This window comes from Pseudorca crassidens, chromosome 10, assembly GCF_039906515.1.
Source record: "Pseudorca crassidens isolate mPseCra1 chromosome 10, mPseCra1.hap1, whole genome shotgun sequence".
In the NCBI taxonomy this organism is placed as follows: Eukaryota; Metazoa; Chordata; class Mammalia; order Artiodactyla; family Delphinidae; genus Pseudorca; species Pseudorca crassidens.
The window spans coordinates 55,194,336-55,217,623 of record NC_090305.1 but is presented as its reverse complement, the minus strand read 5'-3'; the positions used below and the strand labels follow the sequence as shown (position 1 = coordinate 55,217,623).

Sequence of the window (23,288 nt, the reverse complement as noted above, 5' to 3'; positions counted from 1 at the left end):
AAATTCCATACTCAGTTGAATTTTAGAATCTGATTATAGAATTCAGATCAGTAACACTTACGTTCACTGTTAAAAATTCTCAGCCGGGCTTCCCTGGTGGCACAGTGGTTGGGAGTCTGCCTGCCGATGCAGGGGACATGGGTTCGTGCCCCACTCCGGGAGGATCCCGTGTGCCGTGGCGCGGCTGGGCCCATGGGCCATGGCCGCTGGGCCTGCGCGTCCGGAGCCTGTGCTCCGCATGGGAGAGGCCACAGCAGTGAGAGACCCGCGTACCGCAAAACACAAACAAAAAAATTCTCAGCCTTCTTACAGATTTATATAAAATACATTTATCTCCTCTTTAAGCAGTACCATTATTGTGAGTTAACCACAGGGGTTAGCAAATTCTCTGTAAAGGGCCATATGGTAAATATTTTAGGCTTTGCAGGCAATGCAGTCTTTGTCACCTCTACTCAGCTCTGCTCCTGTAGTGTGAAAATAGCCATAGATAATAGCTAAATAAATCAGCATTGCTATGTTCCAAAATTTTATTTATGGACACTGAAATTTGGGTTTTATGTAATTTTCTTGTGTCATGAAATGTTATTGTTTTGATTTTTTTCTCAACTATTTAAAAATGTAAAAAAAATTCTAAGATTTCAGGAGTCGTAATTTGCTGGCCTCTGGTTAGTCAGAACATTTTTGAAGGTGAAAAGACAAACCAGTTGTTAAGGGCTGTGCATTCTAGAGTCACTGTAAGCTGCCCTTGATGGGCAATCAGTGGGACATGTTGTTTAGCCATTTGTAGCTGTCAGGTTTCGTTTTGCTAATTATGCTTTAGAGCATATACATTCTCTAATCCTGTCTTTATAAATATCCGGTGTAATCTCCTCAAATATATTTGTATTTTAAAACTACAGATAAATAAAAATTAATTGTTGTCTTTTTCATAGTGCATTTGATTATGACACAGAAAATATGAATTCTGAAGATATTTATAGCTCTCTTAGAGGTGTCACTGAAGCAATTCAGAATTTCAGCTTCCGCAGTCAAGAAGATATGAATGAGCCATTGAAAAGGGATTCTAAAAAAGATGAAGGCGATTCAGTGAGTATTTGAACATTATTACATCGCACATGTTTTCATTAAGAGTTTTTGATTTTGTTTTATTTTTAAACTTTGCTTTCTGTCATTTTCAAAGATAATTTTCCAGGGGTCAGTTACTCAGTATTTACTGAGTATCTACCATGTGCCAGGCACTGTTCTGGGCAGAGTCGCTGCCCTCAAGTTCCTTGTATATTTTTGGGTAGAGATGAGTACTGTGGAGTTCTAGGTTAGAATGTAAAGTGAATCTATTTTAGATTAAGTTGTAAGGGACGATGACATTTGCATTGAGACCTAAATAAAGCTGTACAAGATCTAGGAGAGAAGAATTCCATAAAAGAAGTAGCAAGTGCAAAGACATTTAGATGGGAGCAAGCTTTGTACAGTTGAGAACCAGGAGGAAAGCCCGTATAGGAACATGGGCCAGATCACGTGGCTCTTGTAGGACAAAATAAGGTGTTTAAACCTTTTTTATTCCTGTTCAGTGTAGTGATAGTGGTTGTTTCATCAGTTTCTGCGGTTCCAGTTAAGAATGTTATGACCCATCTTTCTGACATTTGTGAGTATTATTGCTCAGTTTGTTACCCCGCCATTATACAAAAAAGTGGGGTTTTTTTACTCTGCTTCTTCTTAGACTTTTCTCTCACAGCTTAGACTTTTCTCAAAACAAGCTATCCCACCATTTCCTGTGGAATCTGTGGTTTCTCAGTGTTTACAAAATTATAGAACATTGCAATGCTTCAGCAAATCTCGACAGGGCTCCCTGCTCTGCTTCCTGACTTCCTTCCTGCTATTGTTTTTCTCCCCGTGCCTGTATGGCCGATGAGCCTAGTAAACTGGATGCCAAAAACCTGCTTACCACTCGTATTTGAGGTTCCCTACCCCAAAAGCTGCCTATGGTACCAGTAACAGGTTAGTAAGAGTCACTGCTTAATTGAGACTTTCTCCCAAGTGATAGCAGGGTACAGTGTCAGGAGGCCAAGTAGTGGATTCTGGCAGAAGTGAGTTTGGCATTTACTCACTAGTCAGATTATCACTTCTAAGCCTCCATGTCTTCCTAAGGAAAATAGGGATATTACTGCCTACCTTAAAAATTATTATGCATATAATAAATCATATGACTCCATCCAGCCCAGACCTCTCTCCTGATTTCCAGATTCACACATCCAGCTGCCTGTTTGGACTCCTGATCTTTCCCATCTCAGTTGATAGCAATGCTAGTTGCTCAGCCAAAAACCTTGGACAGAACAGTTGTCCTCGTCTCATCTCTTTTTCTCATCCTCCCTTCTCGGTCCAGCAGGAAATCTGTTGACTCCATCTTCAAAATACAAGCCACAGTCTATACAGTAGACTTTTTTCCCTTTTTACCTCTCTGGCTTCATCTCCTACTACTCTCCTCTGCTTTAGCTACATGCTTCCTTGCTGTTCCTTCAACTTACTGGGCATGGGTTTTTTTTTTGCTCTGTTGGGTCTTTGTTGCTGCATGCGGGCTTTCTCTAGTTGTGGCGAGCAGGGACTACTCTTGGTGTGGTACACCGGCTTCTCACTGCAGTGGCTTCTCTTGTTGTGGAGCACGGGCTCTAGGCGTGTGGGCTTCAGTAGTTGCAGCATGCAGGCTTCAGTAGTTGCAGCACGTGGGCCCTAGAGCTCGTGGGCTTCAGTAGTTGTGGTGTGCGGGCTCAGTAGTTGTGGCTCACAGGCTCAGTAGTTGTGGCACATGGGCTTAGTTGCTCTGCAGCATGTGGTATCTTCCCGGACCAGGGATCGAACCCGTGTCCCCTGCAGTGGCAGGCAGATTCTTAACCACTGCGCTGGGCATGCTTTTGCCTCGGGGCCTTTGTCTTGGCTATTCCCTCTGCCTTAAAGATTCTTCCTGCAGATAGCCATGGCCAGTTTCCTCACTTCCTCCAAGTCTTTGCTCCAGTAGCTTCTCAGTGACCACCCTATTTAATCTTCAGCCTCCTCTCTCCCACCTCGGCACTCATGATCCCTTTAATACTGTACTGCCTCCCATACACTAATTACCTCCTACTGTACCACATACTTTACTTATTCATTATGTTTTCTTAATGTCTCTGTCCCTCCACTAGAATGTAAACTTCATGAGGATAGTCAGCATTCTCTCGTTTGTTCAAGAATATATCCCCAGTGCCAAGAATAATACCTAGCATGGAAAAGGCGCACAGCAAATATTTAAAGGATATTTGTGAAGCACCTAGCTAACGACTTGGCACAGAGTTGCTCAGTAGATGGTGGTAATGGTGATATTGATGATCACAATTGATATTTTGATAAGTATGTTAATGTGCCCGAACTCCATCAGGCATCCTTCCAAAAGTTATGCAGTCCTTTTGGGACGTTTTTATTTTTTCTTAAGTAGGCCTTTTTTTAATTTGGTTTTTTTATACTTTGTTGGACACACTGTCATTGTATAATTTACAACCTTAAGCTTTTAGTTCTGTGTTGCTAATGAAAGTGTTGCTAATGAAAGTCCTTTTGTATCTTTAACTGGCATAGAGAAACTGTTGCTAGTCACATTGTATATATTGCTTGATCAAGCCACTGGCAAGGAAACTATAGGAATCATTAGAGACAGGATTCTTTTTATTTTAACATTTTTATTGGAGTATAATTGCTTTACAATGGTGTGTTAGTTTCTGCGTTATAACAAAGTGAATCAGTTATACATATACATATATCCCCATATCTCTTCCCACCTGCGTCTCCCTCCCTCCCATCTTCCCTATCCCACCCCTCTAGCTGGTCACAAAGCACTGAGCTGATCTCCCTGTGCTATGGGACTGCTTCCCACTAGCTATCTATCTTACATTTGGTAGTGTATATATGTCCATATATACACTACCACTCTCTCACTTTGTCCCAGCTTACGCTTCCCCCTCCCCTGTCCTCAAGTCCATTCTCTAGGAGGAGAGACAGCATTCTTTTACAGTTCTTATTTGCCCTTATGGCTGTGGTTTCTTTACATCTCTTTATAAAAAACTGTGACTTTTTGCATGTAAGTTTTAACTCGTCATGTTGATTTCCATTACTTAATTTTTTTTTGGCTGGTTATTGTTACCTTTTTAAAATAGCCTTTGAAGCAGTAGGGAAATATCTTTTTAGAATTTCAAAGAGATTTAAAAAGGAGTTAATTTGCTCTGCCTTCCCCTTCCCATTAATAGACATGTGGCGGTCCTGGGATGTCTGACCCAAGAGCAGGAGGTGATGCTACTGACTCAAGCCAAACAGCCCTTGATAATAAAACTTCATTGCTCCATTCGATGCCTGCTCACTCCTCTCCACGCTCTCGAGACTATAATCCGTATAACTACTCAGATAGCATCAGTCCCTTCAATAAGTCTGCCCTCAAGGAAGCCATGTTTGATGATGATGCTGACCAGTTTCCTGATGGTATGTCCTGGGTCCTGCTGCTACTGTCTGTGTTTTGGAGGACTGATAATCAACGAAGCAAATGAAATATGCATGCTCTTTTATTGTAACTCCCTAAAAAGTAAGGATCTTTGGGGGTGGGAACATTCTCTCCCATCTTCTAGGAGCTCATTTCTAGTGGTTTGGTGGTTTTCTGACCCTGAATAAGAGACAGATTAATCATCCTAATATCATCCTTGAAATCAAGAAAACCTCAGTGACCTCCCAGAAACAACTGAAACCAGTTGTAGCTTATAAATTTAGTCTATCTCTAGACACATTTCATTTAGTTATTAATTTTTATACCAGAATGACAAAACCCTTTGAAAGGATACCCATTCTTTACAATAGCCTTTTGAGTGTGAAGTCATAAACTCTTTAATAAGATACATTCAAGAACCAAATATGGGAAAAGCTACCATTAAGATTTGGAGTTGGCTTAGGTCTAAGCTCTGACACTATGCTGCATCACCTGGGAAGTTGGTTGACCTTCCTGAATCTCACTTGTCCCTAGGTTGGAGATGCTATGTTACCTGCCCTTCTGATCACAGTATGCAGTAAGGTTTGGATAAGGTGTATAAGAACTGACTATAAAGTACAGAACACTGTAAATGTTTTACTTATTTTTAATAGTAAGGAGTTACATTCTTTTCCTCTACAAATTACATGATCCATTAATTCTTTTCTTAAGTAATGTATAGTAATATATAACTTTATGTAAATAAACTTGAAAGTCTCCCCCTCAACACTCTCATGATTTCATACTTAGGTAATTTCTGATTTTCCCTTTATTCCCTCAGTGTTGCTGTCAGTGAACATATTTCTGCATAAAATTTATGTACACATACAGGTAATTCTAAGAGATTTCTAGGGATAGAATTGCCCAATTAAGGGATATCTGTAAGTTTGTTTTGAGAGTTACTACCGATTACCAACTCAAAACACTTGGCCAGTTTAAGTAGTACTGATTTCCTCACCAACCCAGAATGTTTAAGTGTTTTTATTTTTTGTCATTGTGATGGATATAAAATAGGTCATCCTAATGAGCATTTCCTTAATTGTTAGGAAGACTGAGAAATTAGATATCAGATTATTTTTTAATTTTTCTAATTTTGATGAATAGAAAAATATCTTCACTTCTGAATTTCTTTGATTACTAATGAGGTCAATGAATCATATTTTGGCCAACATGTCATGTTAAGAGACTTTAATATATCACAAAGGCAAAATTATGACAACATACCAAACTGTCTAAATTACATAAGAATCTATAAAATTGCCACAATTATGCACTTTGGTGTATTTTAATCTATCATAAATAGTTGACTATGCTGTTGAGGTTTAGTCATGATAGCAGCATAACAGAAGTGTATGAATTGGACCTAGCAGCAAAGTGCCCTTGGAACCCTGCATAGTAGCAACAGCCTGGTGATTGAGACCTAGCTTTAGCAGCTTAATTTAATTTGGTTTTAAAGTATTTATGCACAGAGGTCACAACTGACATTTCTTGCTTCGGCTCCGCTATATATATGTATATCTCACATATATATGCACTATATAGGTGTATATATATATATATATATATGTAGGGGTTTTTTTTTAAGTATTATTTCAAAATAGTCAAAAGCTTAAAAGTTGGGAGTACAGTAGAAGGAAATTTTTCTTGAACCATCTGAGAGTAAGTTGCCAAACTGACGCTCCATCACTTCAGATACTTTAGGACATACTTTCTATAAACAAAGACAGTCTCCTGCATAATTACAATATATTCATCAAAGTCAGGGAATTATCAGTGCTACATTAATAACTATCCATCCTTAGAGTTTTTCCACTTGTCCCGATAATATCTTATAGTGGAGTATCCAGTTCAGAATGTCTGTTGCATTTAATCATCACGTCTCCTTCAGTGTTCAGTCTTTTCTTGGCTTTCATGACCGTGGCACTTTTGATGGTTAAAGACCAGTTATTTTGTAGCATTTCCCTCAATTTAGGTTTGTCTGATGTTTCTGATGATTGGATTCAGATTTTGTACTCTTGGCATCAGTATCACAGAAGTGTCAGTGCATCTTTCAACTAACACGTGATTTCCCTTTGCCCCAAGATTGGTGATGTAATTTTGATCACTTGATTATGGTGCTGCTAACAGGCTTCTCCACTATGAAGTTACTCATTTTGTAATTAATAAGTGTTTTGTGGAGAGGTACTTTAAAACTGTAAATATCCTGTTCCTCATTAAACTTAAATTTTATTTATTTTAAAAAAATAAATATTTATAACTGTACAGACACATAGTTTCCTGTTGTATTCAATGGGCTATAATGTTTAACTGTTTTTATTTATTTTGATGCTCAAATTGTCCTTAATTTGACCATCAAGATCCCATTCAAGCTGGTTTTTGTGTCCTTTTAACATGTCCCCATTCTTACATTCTGACACAGCAAAATCTTAGACCGTCCTTGCTTCAGTCCTGGAATCAATCATTTCTCCAAGGATTGATCCTTGGTTTCTTTTAACAGAAAATGGTCTTTAAAGACTAAAGTCTGGGCACTAGGTGTACTCAATGCTGGTGGGACATCACTACTCCCCAGACCTCTTAAGTGACTAGAGCTAAGGAGTGTGTGTGTTTGTGTATGCACGTACGTGTGTATACACGCGTGCACGCTGATTTATATCTATTGCTGTATCTGTCAAAAGCTATGTGTTTATACCAATAACTCCAATTCTAGTCTAGCACCATAAGGTTAATTTTAGTTTCTCCTTTTCCATATTAATAACCCCCTGTGAGAAACCTGACTTCCGTTATCTTGAATATACTTACTTATTTGATCAATCCTCCTGTGTGCAGCCAGTTCTCCGTCTCTGCCACCACCTCCTCACCTGCGCGGATGCACTCCCCACCCTGCTGGGCTCTACCATTCCACCCTCAACTTCCTTGGCCTCAATGCCATTCTGCTTGGGCTCTGACACATCACACCTGGTTGCCACTACATGTGGACTCACTTCTTGTTCTAGCTGAGCTCTTGAAACCCTATCGTTCCCACTCTCACATGTGGAAACCCTCCGTACTCTGCCTGGGAATCTGTCCCCAGGCCTGTAATTTTGATAAACGGAAAAACATCTTCATTTTATGAGATTGAGGAATTGTGTTTTTACCAGTTTCTCATGTTGAGGCTTGATATATCACAAGTACCACAAAGCCAAAATTATGACAACTTAGCAAGGTCACCCCCTTATTGTCTAATTCTCTTCTCCTTTACTAAGGATCATATATTTCTCATTTGTTAAAGGAAAATATCTTTGGAAATTATATAACTGAAACCTAACTGGGTAGAATATTTTTGAACTTGAGAACGTTATTTCGTCACAGCATAATACTTGATTGACTTCTGAAACATTTGAAGATAGATAAGCCTTCAGTTACACCAAAATAGTAGTTGTTCCAAGCTTCATATAGCAATTGTTTTCATTTACTGTCTATTTTCTTTTTTAAATTTGAGGTGGGGAAGACCTTATTTGACATTATTTTATTGTAAACATTGCTGACATTATCTTTTTTAACATATTGACCTCCATTTTGCTGTTTTAATTTTTCTTTTATGCCCTGCCCCCAAGTAAAATTTCTCCTTATTTTGTTTTTAAAATATAAAACTTTTGGCAGGAGATAATTATTTTGTTCAAGTAGGAATTTGTTTTAAAATTCTGAGACTTATTAAGTATCTCTCTTACTCAGATGTGTCTGTACATATTACAGACAGATACACACATTAGTGATACATTTATCAAAACTAACAAGTCAAACCCACTAATGGCCAGTTCTAATTATGACCTTTGTAAAGTTTACCAGGGACTATAATATTCCAGAATATGTACTACCTCTAGTGAGGGTGATACTGTTATTCAAGGGAGACTCATATTTCAGGCCCAGGTCCTCACCATGACCCTAGGAAGTGCGTGCTATTTTCCCATTTTACTGATAAGAAAACCCAGCCTCCACAATAATTGAGAGTGTGCTCCTATCACACAAAGGCTAAGGGGCAGAGGCTTGGTGAGACTCCAGAGCCTGTGTTCTTTTCACAGAACAACAACGCTTCTATGTGTCAGAAGGGGAAATACAGTTGATTATACTTTATCTTAATTAATTCAGTACGTTAGGTTTATCTCGTTTGTACGACATAAATAGTTCAGTTTTTAACAAATAATTTATGTGCTTTCTTTGGCAGAAGTTATTTTCCTGTCAGTCATCTGTCCAGACCATTATATGACAAGTCATTTCTAATTATCTTCTAGAGTAATTACAAAGCCTATATTCATGAAGAGGAGAACTGAGTTCCCTTGAAACAAAGCATTTTCTTGAGATTTCTCTTGATTCAGCTGAAATAAAATATACTCTTATCAGAATGATTTTATGACATCTTTGAAAGTCTGATAATGTAACTTCACAGGAGTGATTTTTGAGTGGTTTATAGAGATGTATTGATCCTGCTGCAGTAGTTCTTGTTAAGCCAGCAATATTGTTCTAATGTTGGTCTATACAAATGAAATTATTATAAGACAGTTTTTATTCTCCAAGTTAAGATCTTTGAACTCAAATTTCTCATTTTCCATGGTTTTGCTCTGCATTTTGCAGAGGTTCTTCCTGATCTTCCAAAACCCTAATTTAGTTCTCCTCAGTGATCATTCTTTCCAGATTATCTCAAGTTTTTAAATTCAGTAATCACATTTTATGCTCTGTGTATGAGTGTTTGGGGACCAGAAGTTCTTCGTGCTCTTATTATAGTTCCACAAAAGTTGTCCTAACAAACTTCCTTTTTTATAGGCAGTGAATATTATCATTACATTTTGGTTCAATTTCCCTTCCCTATCATCTGTTAGTTTTGTTCCAGTAGAAGTCATCTGTTCTAGTAGTTCAGCTTGATTTCCTTTCCTCAGTTTTCTGAATCCTCTTAAGTGAAATATAACTTTTCTTTCCCTACTTGTAGTTGTGGGTTCCCTGAGACCTATAATGTCAGGCCATTGGTATCTCTAGGTCAGTGGCTAACCAGCTGGCAGGATGAGGCACAGTAGCTTCTGTTTTTATGGACCAGTTGTGAACCATCTGGCAAACTACAACCTCAAAGTTCATTTTTGGGAAAAGTGCTCTTTCCTCTTGAGCATTTCCTTTTGTAGGCAGCAACCCTCTCCAAAAGGCCAGCATACTCATGCCAAGTGAAGCCACGGAAAACACAGCTCCACAGTGTTAGCTGTCTTTCCTGGAGACTTGGCAGAGGGAGTGACCCCAGGTGTACCTTCTAGGCTCAGGCACCATGTTCTGTGATTATTTTATTCCAGAGAATGAGTTAGAAGGGAAAAGAATCTATGGCACAAGCTCAAGCAAATGCCTGCCCAAGTCCCTCAAACCTGAATTGATCATGTATTTTATCATCAAAAGAATTTAGGAAGAACTCTGGTATTTTTTAATGTTCTAATGTGAGCTTTTGGATTTAACTGTCTTTCCTACGAAGATTTCTCAAAGCATTATCTGATGACTTCAAAAAATAAACAATGTGTCCTTTAACATTCATAAAATTCATGAGTTCATACTTATACTTTAAAAAAAGAAAGCAAAAACAAATGAAAACTCCTTGATAACCACTGGGCCCAACTCTTGACTTAGAAATTTAAAGGGAAATATATTAGGTATTCTGCCTTTTCTATCAAACTGCATTTCAGGGCAATCAAAATAGCTCTAGTTGATAAACTCACTCTCAAAGAATTCCAACCCATTTTTAACTCCTAATAAAATAATTGATTTAGCAACATCAGTGGGTGAAATCATTAGTTAAAAGGTTGAAGGGGAACTTTACAACGGTGGGATCAAGTTGTTACCAGTTAAATCCAGTGATCATTTATTAGTATCGCTGAAAATTGAGTACCCAGACACTGTGAGCCTCCTGGCATGACAACATAGAAGTGCATGCTGAAGTGTGTAAGGATGAAATGATACATTTGGGATTTGCTAAAAAATTTTCAGAAAAAAAGTTGGGGGGGGTACAAAGATGATGTAAGAATGGTAAAATCTTAATAATTTTTAAATCTGGGTGATGGGCACATGGGGGTTCATTATACAATTCTCCTGTGAATTTTTATTATAAATGGTTTTAAACTAGCATTGAGGTTTTGGGGATGACAAATGGAAAAGAATATTACTTGGTCATTTTTCTTTGTTTTGGGGGTTTTTTTTACAAGCAACTTTCTGTTTGTGTTCATGATGTTATAACGTTGTCATCCCCATACTTGTGAAAGTTGACCTATAAAGTTACAGAATTAACATCATGTCCTTATGACAGATCTTTCCCTAGACCATTCTGACCTGGTTGCAGAGTTATTGAAGGAGTTGTCTAACCATAATGAACGTGTAGAAGAAAGAAAAATCGCCCTCTATGAACTCATGAAACTGACACAGGAAGAATCTTTCAGTGTTTGGGATGAACACTTCAAAACAATATTACTTTTATTGCTTGAAACCCTTGGGGATAAAGAGGTAAAACGGCAGAATATGTAAACAATAGCCTGTTTTTCCTGTCTTGAATTGCCTGTCATTGCCTATTAATCAAGTGCTACACAGATTTGGAAATTGGGAAAATGATCTTTTCTGCTGCTTCTTTCTGCCTGAAATTTTCACTGTAAAGTACTTTTTCTTCCCAACCAAGCAGCTCAGTGATTTTCAACAGTTGACAACAGGGAAAATGAAAGGTTGCTGACAAAATTTTTATAGGAGAGTACTTTTTTTTGCATATTTGAATTAGTTGTTCAAAAGTAAAACTTCCTTTTTAATAGAATGTAGTGGTTCTTGGTTTCTTTAAGAAGTATTAGTTTTCAACTAGAGATGTGAAAACTTAATTGTGTAATATACCGCATATTTTATGCAGTTGTCTACAATTCCCCCAACCCATATTAAGACCCTTAAGTTACAGAAATGGAAAATATAAAGATCGTCTACAACCCAAAATATTAAAAACATTAAAATATTTCTTCTTAGCCTACAATCAGGGCTTTGGCATTAAAGGTTTTAAGAGAAATCCTAAGGCATCAACCAGCAAGATTTAAAAACTATGCAGAACTGACTGTCATGAAAACACTGGAAGCACATAAAGATCCTCATAAGGAGGTAAGTGACCTGACAGTACTTCTGATATTATTGCATGAAACATACAAACGTTGTTTGAAAGTACTCTTAGCAAGCATTTTCTTAATGTTCAAGGTAGTATCTGATTGAGAAGCAAACATATAATCTTTTCTGTTTAACTAATTATATTGATACCATGGCCTTTTACCTAAAATAGGTGAGCTCTAGGATATAATTTATATGATTTCATTTTCTCCTATAATTCACTTTTAGATTTCCATTTAGAGTTCACCAATCTTAACTTCACTTTTCATTTACCAATAAGAATTTGTTTTTTTTAAATAACTAATGAAGATAAGAATCATTGTTATTTTAAAGTGGTAAATTGCCTATAGGAGCTAGATGTCTGTTAAAAGTTTACTCAGTAAAACAATGAGTACAGCTTTCCTGAAAGAGTCCTGTAAACCTTTCTTGTTACATTATAGTCAGGATATCCCCATCATGACCAATGACACTGATGAGATAATCAGTGAGATGAGATAATCATAAGGACTTTCATTAAAATAATTAGAAAAGCAAGTTTCAAATAGGGACTGCAACTCTAAGAGAAAGCATCAGAGCAATACATAAGCAAAAGACAAGTCAAAAAAAGAAAGTTAAAACAGCAGTGAGACAAAATAGATTAAAGTTAAGTATAAGATTTAAAACTGTAAAACTCTCAGAAGAAAGCATAGGTGTGAATCTTTGTTACCTTGGGTTAGGCAATAGTTTCTTAGATACAATACTAAAAGCAGAAATAATCAACAAGGAAAAAAAGAGTAAATTGAACTTTATCAAAATTAAAAACTCTTGTGCTTCAAAGGATGCTCTCAGGAAAGTGAAAAGACAACCCATAACATAGGAGAAAATTTTTGCAAATCATGTCTGATAAGGGACTAACCACCATAATATATAAAGAACTCTCATAACTCAACAATGAAAAGGTAAATAACTCAGTTTTTCAACGAGCAAAGGATCTGAGTTGACATTTCTTCAAAGAAGATATACAAATGGCCAATAAGCACATAAAAGGATTCTCACCCTCATTAGTCTTTAGGGAAATGCAGCTAAAAACACAATGAAATACCACACTTCACACACATGAAGAAATGTTGGTGAGGATATGAAAAAATCGAAACCCTCTGGGTAATTCACTTTTCAGAAGCTGTGACTGTGAATCTTACAGGAGAGTGAGCCATAACTTTTAAATCTACCTGGATTTTTAATCCGATTTTTTAAAATATCCACTTGGTGTTTAGTAGTGGTACATGTGTAACATCTTGCTGAAGGCTTAAAAAAGCTATGTAATATTTGTACTTTAGTTATCCACCTTCTGACCTAAATAAGGCCTTGTAGCATACCAGTTTTCACCAAAGATAAAATTGACATTCTTAAGCTGTTAGAGCTGAAATTAGCCCTAGGTCTTCTGACTTGCAGTGTATTTTCCACTATACCTTTCTAAGTACCTCTCACAGATTGAGAGCACAAATGAGATAATACCAAAGTAGCAGCAAAAGCAATAATTTTTACATGTTTTCAAGACCATCTTTAGAGATTACAGCTTCCAATAAAAATATAGATAACTGTTTCTTCTCTTCATTGCAGAACCAGTGTTTTACCCTCCCCAAGTCCAATATAGAAGGAAAGAAAATCATTATGAACAGTAGGGGAAATAGCCTGTTAACTTGATAACATATTAATGAAATGATTTTTATTTTATTTTGTTAATAACTTGATAAAAGGCACAAGCCCTCCTGGAGTTGAGGGTCCTAACAATGAGCAGGGTCTCAGCGTGGCTGATGCAGAGGACTCCAGTCACAGTGTAGTCTAGGTGGACAGAGCCTCCACTCCCCTGCAGAACTAGACCACAATATCATGTTAAAGTTGCTTTTAATCACTGAATCAAGCCAACATTAAGAGAACACAAATGAAGGAAGAATGATGTAAAAAAGCACCATGTTTCCATCTTCTAGCTTCAACAGTTATCAAACCTGTTTTATCTGTACCCTCACCTTTTATGTTTGTTTGTTTAGTGTTTTCAAAGAAAATCCCAGATATCACGTCCTACGACTTATTTCATGAAATGTATACATCCAGGCCACAGTATACGTTTTACAAAATTACTTCCCTGCTAAATGTTGACCTCTTTGTTTTAGGTGGTGAGATCTGCTGAGGAAGCTGCGTCAGTGTTGGCCACTTCAATCAGTCCGGAGCAGTGCATCAAAGTGCTTTGTCCCATCATCCAAACTGCAGATTACCCAATTAATCTGGCTGCAATCAAAATGCAAACAAAAGTGATAGAGAGAGTTTCCAAGGAAACCCTTAACCTGCTTTTGCCAGAGATTATGCCAGGCCTAATACAGGTAAGCAGCAAAGCTTGGAGGAATAAGCTATGTGTGATACATTTGGGACTCAGTTATTTTAGGCACTTGCCAGGCAACACTAGTGGCATGACCAAGCCTTCCTGCTGTCTTAGGTGTTCTTAGCTGTCTTAGGAGCAAAGACTTTCTGTAATTAGCTGTGTGTGTGTGTGGTAGAATATACATAACATAAAATTTACCATTTAGCATGGTAACTTACCATTTAATGTGGGTTTTTTTCTATGCATACAAACCCATACATATAAATACTTCTAAAAAATGGGATCATATTTTGTAACATGCTTTGCTTAACTTAATCATAGATTGTGAACTTTTTCCATCCAATAAATAATATCCTATAATGTAATTTTAATGACTAATATTACATAGTATGTATATTAAGATCCCTCCTGAAGAACGTTAATCATTCATTTCTTTGTGCTTCTATAGTATTACCTTTGTGACTGTTCTAAGCCGAATACTACTAAATTGTGAGGTCCTTGAAGATAAGATCCAAATCTTTTCCTTTCTTATCTGTGCTTTGGTGCTAAGAACAGAATATACATAATAGGTGTGTGTCTTACATACAGTGGGTACTGAATAAATGTTTGTTGGATGAATAACTTAGAGTAATGGTAGGGATGGGCCAGATGTTAAGATTAATTCAGCCTGGATTACAGGAGTACCTTGACTGCCAGGCCAAGGAGTTTAGGTTTTATTCAATAGTGAGGAGCTGTTGAATTCACTACAGCTGAATGCTTTAGGAAGGTTAATTCAGAGACTTTGGCAGGGTGGATTGGCAGAGGGGCAGCCCCAGAGTCAGAGGATTGCAGCTTTCCAAGCTAAGTAAGAAAGAACCCGATAAGGAAGTCTGACAGTGGAGTGGGGATGCCGAAGGGGAGGTGGAGGAGGGAAGGGCACGTCTCTGCCTGAAAAGGTGAGAAATTAACTTTGTCCAGTCAGGAAAGCTCTGTCTCCTCAGCATACTTGGGATCTCCTCTTTGAGTTGCACGTCTGTCTCTGGAATGGTACTTTCCTCAGATCCTGCAGGAGTGCTAACAAGGACTTTTCTTCCCAGGGTTATGATAATTCGGAGAGCAGTGTTCGGAAAGCTTGTGTCTTCTGCCTGGTGGCTGTTCATGCGGTAATTGGTGATGAACTAAAACCACATCTCAGTCAGCTCACTGGCAGTAAAGTAAGTAGTGCTGCTCTGTTCTAAAGATGGTGGCTGTGGGTCCTTCTTCAAAATTTAGTTCTTTGAGTGTGTTAAAGAGTAAATTTGGGGGCTTCCCTGGTGGGGCAGTGGTTGAGAATCCGCCTGCCAATGCAGGGGACGTGGGTTTGAGCCCTGGTCCAGGAAGATCCCACGTGCTGTGGAGCAGCTAAGCCCGTGTGCCACAACTGCTGGTCCTGCACTCTAGAGACCGCGAGCCACAACTACTGAAGCCCGCGTGCCTAGAGCCCATGCTCCACAACAAGAGAAGCCACCGCAATGACAAGCCCAAACCACAACGAGGACTGGCCCCTTTTCGCCGCAACTAGAGGAGGCCTGCGCGCAGCAATGGAGACCCAGCACAGCCAAAAGTTAATTAATTAATTTAAATAAAAAGAGTAAATTTGTTATTCGGATTTTAATTAAGCTTTGCGAATCCAGCTTATTCCTCTTACCGTTTGCAGTTTAGCTGTTTGTACTTTCACATCTGTTACTCAGGTGAGGTCAGCGGTTTGGTAGGGTGGTTGGTAGACTGCTGTGAAAAAAATGCCTACAGCTTCTGGTTATTTATTGATCACCAACTGACTCTTCTCACTCCCACACCGAAATCCTTACCCCCAAGGGCTGTTTAATTAAGAATAAATAATAGTTATATATCCATGGATTTATATGTCCCCAAATATGGAAAAATTGAACATTAAAAAAATTTTCCTTTATGAACTATGATAATCAAGTATTTGTTTTTCCTCTTTCTGTTCTTATCATGATCACAATAAATGTTTAACTTTGATTTGTTATGTTAAAATAAATTTTCCAGTTAGTCCTTAAGATGCAAAAAAACACAAAATCAGTCTTGCTTTCTTCATTTCTTTGATACTATCAAAACCTTGAAATTTGTTCTAAGGGGTGAGGATAAACTATGATTGTTGAATTACGGTTTATGAACCAGTTAACTGGCAAGACACTCACCTTCATATAAAAAGTTTCCCCAAATCCTAACAGTTGTCATTACTATCATCAAATTTATTTTTTAAGTAGCAAAGGGAAGAAAAAATACATAGAAAGAAAAAGAGCTCAGGTGTATACCTTACAATAAATACCTATACAAGTTATAGATAGATTAAAGCAGTGGTTCTAGGGACTTCCTGGAGGTCCAGTGGTTAACACTCTGTGCTTCCACTGCAGGGGGGCACAGGTTTGATCCCTGGTCAGGGAACTCAGATTCCACATGCTGTGTGGCGTGGCTGAAAGAAAGAAAGAAAGAGAAAGCTGTGGTTCTTAACCTTTTCTGTGTTACAGACCACTTTGAGCTTTAGCTATAATCTCATCCCAAGAAAAATAAATGCATACAGATAAATTTTACGCATAGTTCCATGGGTGCGGGGGGCGTTCAGTGAGCCTCTGAATCTTGTGGACACCAGGTTTAAAAACCCTTCAGTCAAAGACAATGTTAAAAAAGCAAACTTTGAACAACAAAGTGGTTTTCAGAGAAAAATGTATCCTGAGTTTTGTCATAAATTTAAGTTAGGTCCTGATAATCCAGAGTTGTCTGTAGAAGAATTAAAATTCAGCACTTTACCAGAATACTAGGCAGCCAGTAGTAATGTTGCATGTGAAGACAGTAAGTAGGAAAAATATCTGAGAATGACATTAGGTGAAAAAAAAGTAGAAAACAGAATTGGATGTGCTTTGATTCCAAACTATAAAAATATGATCTCATACAATAACGACTGCAAAATGACACAGAGAAATCAAAAACATTCTTGTTAGGAGAGCAGTGACGTAGTTGTCTGAGATCTTGGGTGCTGGAGCCCAAGTGCCTAGTTGCCTCTCCTGGCCCACTTCTCTCTACCCCTGTGACCTTAGGCAGGGATGGCACATCCTGTATCTCGATTTCCTCATCTGTAAAATGTTGTGAAGATAAAAAGAGAGAATTTAAGGCAGTATATTGTATAGCACATACTGCTCAAATGTTTATCATTATTGTCTTGATGGTGACTTCTTTTTCTAAGTTTTGTATGTTATCACTATAACATTTTTTGAAAAGGCATGCTAGAATACTGTCCTGAACAAACTGAGACTTAAAATTTTTTTTTGAAATTCTTAATTATCAACAGTAACTGGGGCATTATAATAACCCCTCAGTCTAAAATATCTTTTGAAGCTCACATATGTATAATTTTTTTTAATGAGCATCTTACAATAATTTAGAGCAGCTTTCTCAAATGACGTGTTTGGCTTGAATCTGCAGATGAAGCTACTGAATCTTTACATCAAACGCGCACAAACAGGTTCTGGAGGAGCTGATCCCACTACTGATGTTTCTGGACAAAGTTAGTGAAGCTGATGGAAGTGAACCAGGTCTCTCAAAGAAAGGACAGACAGACCACCCTCATCAATGAAAGGAAATTTTCAAATACATCTTTTGGAAGTTACCATTGTTTCCCAGTTTTAGTTTTTTGTTTTGTTTTGTATTTTCTGTAACAGAGGGCTATCCTCAGTCTGCATGTAACTTTTATGATAGTTATTCCAAATTCAAAAGAAGCAGTATTAACATCAGTTGGTCAATACAAAGTAATTTTTAATCTAATTCATCATTTCACATGTTTTACTTCTTTGTCCTCCCATTAACCTTTGCCAGTGTTATGACTGTATACATTTTTTAAAATGCTGGTTAAACAGGAATGCTTAAAGCTTTAAAAGTTTAACAGTCTAAAACATTTTTTGGCCTTTATTCAAATGCAGAATAATATTTTTATTGCTACTTTGAGTTTTGTTCCGTATCATGTCCTATGCTAGAAATATTGAAATGATGTGAAATAAAGCAGGACTAATCTGAACTACAGCTGGACTCTGTTGGTGTGATGGTGATACACGTCATTAATTAGTTGCAACTTCTTTGGGGTGATCTGTAGTTTAAAACTAAGACCTCAAAGAAATGTTACAGAATCAGCCAGTTCTGTAAGGCTGATATCCTTTGTTGGTTGTTGATCTTGCCATCTTTATTTAAAACCATGTCCCCTCTGTGATCCCTTAAGAAAGCTGTACCAAATCATCAGCCTGTGTTTTTCCTGTTACTTATTGAAATAGAAGGTTTCATTGCAGGGTTTTTTGGTTTGTTTATCTTTGTTGTGAATGATGCTTTTTTTATTTATTAATATCAAATTCACTTATGAATAAACTTGATAATGGAAACATAAAAAAAAAATCAAGTGCATGTGTGTCCTTGACCGTCTTCTGTTTCTCATTTAATAAACAAACTAATTATTGAGACATGGGAGTCGACAGCACCTTTTCTTTAAATGGTGGAACCTGGTTTCCTTTTACCATGAAATTGTCTTACTTGAAAACATTGATCCTGATGAGAGAGAAGATGGTGCCAAGGTTATTATCTTTGTATAATGGGCTCAAATTCTCTACCTCTTCAGGGCTAATACTTTTAACTGAGCTGCTGCCTATAGTGTCTTTTGGAAAACTATTAAAAGGGTGATTTTCTGTTACTTTTTAACAAATTTTTTTAATCACCTTTTGCTACACCTCTTATTTTCATGTGCAACCAACTTTCAAAAATTACCAGTTTTGGTGGAAGGCAAATTTGGTAATTTGGAACCAGGATACTAATGATTTCTCATCTTGACTTTTTAAAAAATCCTAACATAAAGTGAATTTGACTGGAAAGGCAAATACCTATTAGGGAGGCAATTTGCTTTTGTTACAGAGTTATCTGTACTTTCTTTGTTTAATCAAAAAAATGTAGAAATGTATGTAAAGAATTTAAGGCAAGAGTTCTGAATGGATGATTTGTGATAGGCTTTTACCTTCCTTCCTTTTTGTTCTAGCAGCAGGAAAATAGTTTCTCTATATCCCCCCCTTTATCTGTAACAATTTTGTTTTCTACTGTTAATTACATTGTGTATTTATAGTTCTATGCTTACTGTTGTGCATATACTGGCAATAAAACTGTACATAACATTACTTGAACAAATTAACAATGTATATCAGTTGTTTTTCCGTCTCACTGTGTGACAAGTCACTTATCTCATAACTAGGTTTTTTAAAATGTTTAGAAAGTCCTGTTTCCGTGGTATTCTCATGAATTTGTAAGTACATCCAAGGAGAAAAGATCTGTCAGGAGTAGCAGCCACAGTCCAATGTATATAGCTCTATATGCATGTATATATTATAGCTTATCGTTAAAAAGAAAAGGTATTTTAAACATTGAACTCGTCTCAGTAATGCTTTATGTTCCACGACCTTTAGTATGTTTTATAATCATTTTGGATCTAAACATTGATCTAATTTTGACCTCTTCTTTAAGGTCCTGCTCTAACTACTGTTGACAACTAAATAGAGTGGCTTAAGCTGAATAATAACTCTACTTGAAAACTTAGATCAAACACCTGGCATCTAAAGGCAGGCACTCAAGAAATGAATGAATGAGTAACAGAAGAGTATATGGTTTAATGTGACGAAGTGAAAGCTAAGTCATGTTTAAAATTCTGTTACTTCAGTTGATAAGACTATAAGAAAGTTATTGTTGACTATTCAGATTGCTATATATAATACCTTTAATTTGTTCATTCCAGAACCATATTAAGATGTCAGCTATTAAAGAGTGGTGATAAAAAGCTACTGGTTAAATTTTTTTCTTTCTGCTTTTCTCCCCTAAGTTAATCATCAGTGTCATTCATTTACCCACGCTGCTGAGAACCAATTAAAACATATAATTCCAGGTTTTAAAACATGTTTGTTTCTTGTGGGTTTTCAGAATCTGTAATAGACTTCTGACATTTTCAAGTAAGATATGATTTGAACCTGAGGTTTCATATTTGGAGTAAATTTGCTATATTTCTTCATATTTTATTATAAACTTCAGGTCAAAATGACTTTTCATCAAGTTATGTCTTACAGTAAAAAACTAAAATCTTCAGGCCAGATCTATTTGTAAATTCAAGTGTTTCTTATTATTGTTAATTTAGAAAAACATTTACAGTAAATAGAAATGAGGATTAATGTTATTCCATAATACATGAGGTTTTTTTTTTAATTTAACCTTTGACATCTTTGCTTCCTGTATTGTTCTAGTTCATTTTATTGCAGTTAATCAGTATAGTTTTATAGCCATGCAAATGAAAGGTCTAGAATTAAGCTTTAAAAAAACCTGTCAGTTAAAAAGTTATCCATCTCTATTGTGGAATATTTGGAAAATAATGAAAAACTGAAGGAAAAAAATTACCTCTCATAGCACCACTTTAGATGATCTGTGTTGTTATTTTGTGGCGTGCTAAGATAATCAATTTGATTTAATGCTGAAAACTGTAAGGGAACATTAAGTTTTGTTAACCAGAGAATGACAAGATTAGAATTAGCTAAGATTTTGAATGCTTCTGTTCTGTGCATGTATTTAACAATACATTTTGAGGGCTTCCCTGGTGGCGCAGTGGTTGAGAGTCCGCCGGCCGATGCAGGGGACACGGGTTCGTGCTCCGATCCGGGAAGATCCCACATGCCGCGCAGCGGCTGGGCCCGTGAGCCATGGCCGCTGAGCCTGCGCGTCCGGAGCCTGTGCTCCACAACGGGAGAGGCCACAACAGTGAGAGGCCCGCGTACCACAAAACAAAACAAAACAAAAACAATACATTTTGAATATATTCCTTCTTTGTTTTTCTATAGGATGACTTCTAACAGCAGCAAAATATTCATTGGTATGTATGCAGCATAATCCTGGGTTGTTGATCTTCACTGGATATTCCTATAACAAATAGCTACATCTTTGGCACATCTCCAATTATTTCGTACTTGGCAATTTTACAGACGCCTTTACTATGAAATTACTAAATACAGAAAAACAATCCTTATTTAAAGATATACTGATAAATAGCTGGGTTTAAAGTACTCTTATAATAGTAATCTAAAATAGAACAGGAAAATACAAGAAATCTTTAAATGTATCGGAATTTCAGTATTTCAAACTTACGTACATTCATCCATGCAGAAGATATGTGAGTAGTTGCCTTCAGGGAGACAGAGTAGAGCAAATAACCATGATACAGTGTGGTTAGTGCTATATTAGAGAATAACACAGGGTGCTGATGGGAGCTAGAGAATGGGGGTGGGGGTACACATAAGGTGTAATCGCAGAAGGCTTCTTAAGAGAAGAGGTGATGTTTAAATTTAGTCTGGAAACAATGGGTCTGAGGCTCATTGGGGTGACAGGGTAGGGAGAGCAGAGGGAAGCCAAAGAGCAAGGCAGTGCTCTATGAAGTAAGAAGCATTACGTCATGTCACTGGAACTTTTTAAACCATGATTTGTTTTGGAAAATGTAAAAGAAATCTCATTTACTCTCTTAAAAGTCCCCATAAAATATCTTTCAAAAAGAAAAAAAAATCTGTGCATTCTCACAATCAAGAAAGCTTGGCTATAGCTTTTCTTTCAGGGGTTTTAGTTCAAAAGTTTTCCTTTTCTTACAAAGTTATAATATTGAATTCGCTTTCCAGACTGTATCATTTATGTCTCCCCAGCTGGGCATCATTACACAGGTTGGTTTAGCTGGAACATGGGATGCCAGTGGAGAATGACCCCGGATTGAGTACTAGATACTCTGAGATATAATCTAACTGAACTAAGGAGTTCACTGAAGACTTAAACTGAAGAACAGCATGGTTAGAATTAACATCACAAACAACTCAATTTTACGTACTCTGAAAACATCAGAAGTGAGTTCGTTTTTAGGTTACAATTTTTTTATGGATTGGTCTCTATGAATCTGGTTCTGATTACCCTTATTTACCTACTAAATATTTGAGCACCTGCCCTGCATCTGACACCTCTAAAATCTGTCTGCTGTAAATATGTAGCTGTGGATCTGGTAATAGGAGAGATGCATTAAGGTGCTTTCAGAAATGTGATCGGTACAGGAGGGACCGGCCTGTAACTCAAGGTAGAAGGTGGTGCTTCTTGCAAACCATCCTGACCAGATAGCCCTGCATGCAGCCCCGGTCCCCCAGTATTTTTTCCCTTAAGAAAGTGTGAATCTGTTATTTTTATTGGAAATGAGTGCAAAAAGGGATTGCTTGCTGGTTTTAGTCTAAAGCCAATTTGACAACATTAATTTTTACCTAAGTTCAGGTCTGAGTAAAGACTTAGAGTTGAATTTCTTCAACAAAGCAAGAAATGTGCCTTTTCTTCTCCATCCTCCTAAAGCCATGGTTTTCAACTAGGGGTGATTTTGCCCACTGGAAGACATTTGGCAATGTCTGGAGGTATTTGGGGTTGTCACAACTCGGTGGGGGAGTGCTACTGACATCTAGTGGGTACAGGCCAAAGGCGCTGCTAAGCATCTTACATAGACAGGACTGCCTTACCACCCACCCCACCACACGCAAAAAACAAGTATCCAGCCCCAAATGTCAGTAATTCCCAGGTTGAGAAAACTTGCACCAAAGCAAAGGAGTTTCCATGGATAGTTCCATGGGTAATACAGCCCAGTTTAAAAACACTGAATCAGTTTTTTACACTAATGTTGAACACAAAAGTGAACAATCCAGAACTCATTTCCAGCTGAATTTTAGGATAAATTTTCCCATTTTTTAATACGTATGGGCTCACATGCCAAACATTGAACACAAGTCATTGATCCCCAACTCAACCCAAACTATTTTCTACTTTTTCTCCTACAACTTACTCCATTCTAAAGTCTCAGTCCAATGCTAGGGTAGTCCTTCAAATTTTCCTCTAAGAGAAATGGTGATTTTTATTTCAAAGAACTGATTTCTAGCTCTTGAGGTCAGAGAATTTCCGTACAGTGAGGTTTCCTCCAGGTCTGCAGCAGTGTGGATGACCGAGGAGACTCAGAAGAATGGCCTTGAGGTTTGTTGGCCAGTATTAAGTCAATATTCAAATATTGTGTAATTCCACCTGTATGAGATACCTAGAGACAGAAAGTAGAATGGTGTTTGTCAGGGGCTGCAGGGAGGAGGGAATAGGGAGTTATTGTTTAATGGGCACAGAGTTACTGTTTGCAATGATGAAAAGAGTTCTGGAGAAGGATGGTGGTGA

At 37.4% G+C, this 23,288-nt stretch overlaps 1 protein-coding gene across 39 annotated transcripts in view; it reads left to right on the top strand.

Annotated features, from left to right (window-relative positions):
- Positions 1–19,221, top strand: part of CLASP2 (cytoplasmic linker associated protein 2) — a 189,798-nt gene extending 170,577 nt beyond the window's left edge. For all 39 annotated transcript variants that reach the window (XM_067753641.1, XM_067753640.1, XM_067753653.1 and 36 more), the window contains 7 exons: positions 933–1,086; positions 4,266–4,494; positions 10,839–11,032; positions 11,531–11,659; positions 13,813–14,019; positions 15,095–15,211; positions 17,481–19,221. In XM_067753641.1, the coding sequence (XP_067609742.1) occupies positions 933–1,086; positions 4,266–4,494; positions 10,839–11,032; positions 11,531–11,659; positions 13,813–14,019; positions 15,095–15,211; positions 17,481–17,567 (1,117 nt within the window). In that variant the 3' untranslated portion in view covers positions 17,568–19,221. The remainder of the gene's footprint in view (positions 1–932; positions 1,087–4,265; positions 4,495–10,838; positions 11,033–11,530; positions 11,660–13,812; positions 14,020–15,094; positions 15,212–17,480) is intronic.
- Positions 19,222–23,288: the final 4,067 nt, after the last annotated feature.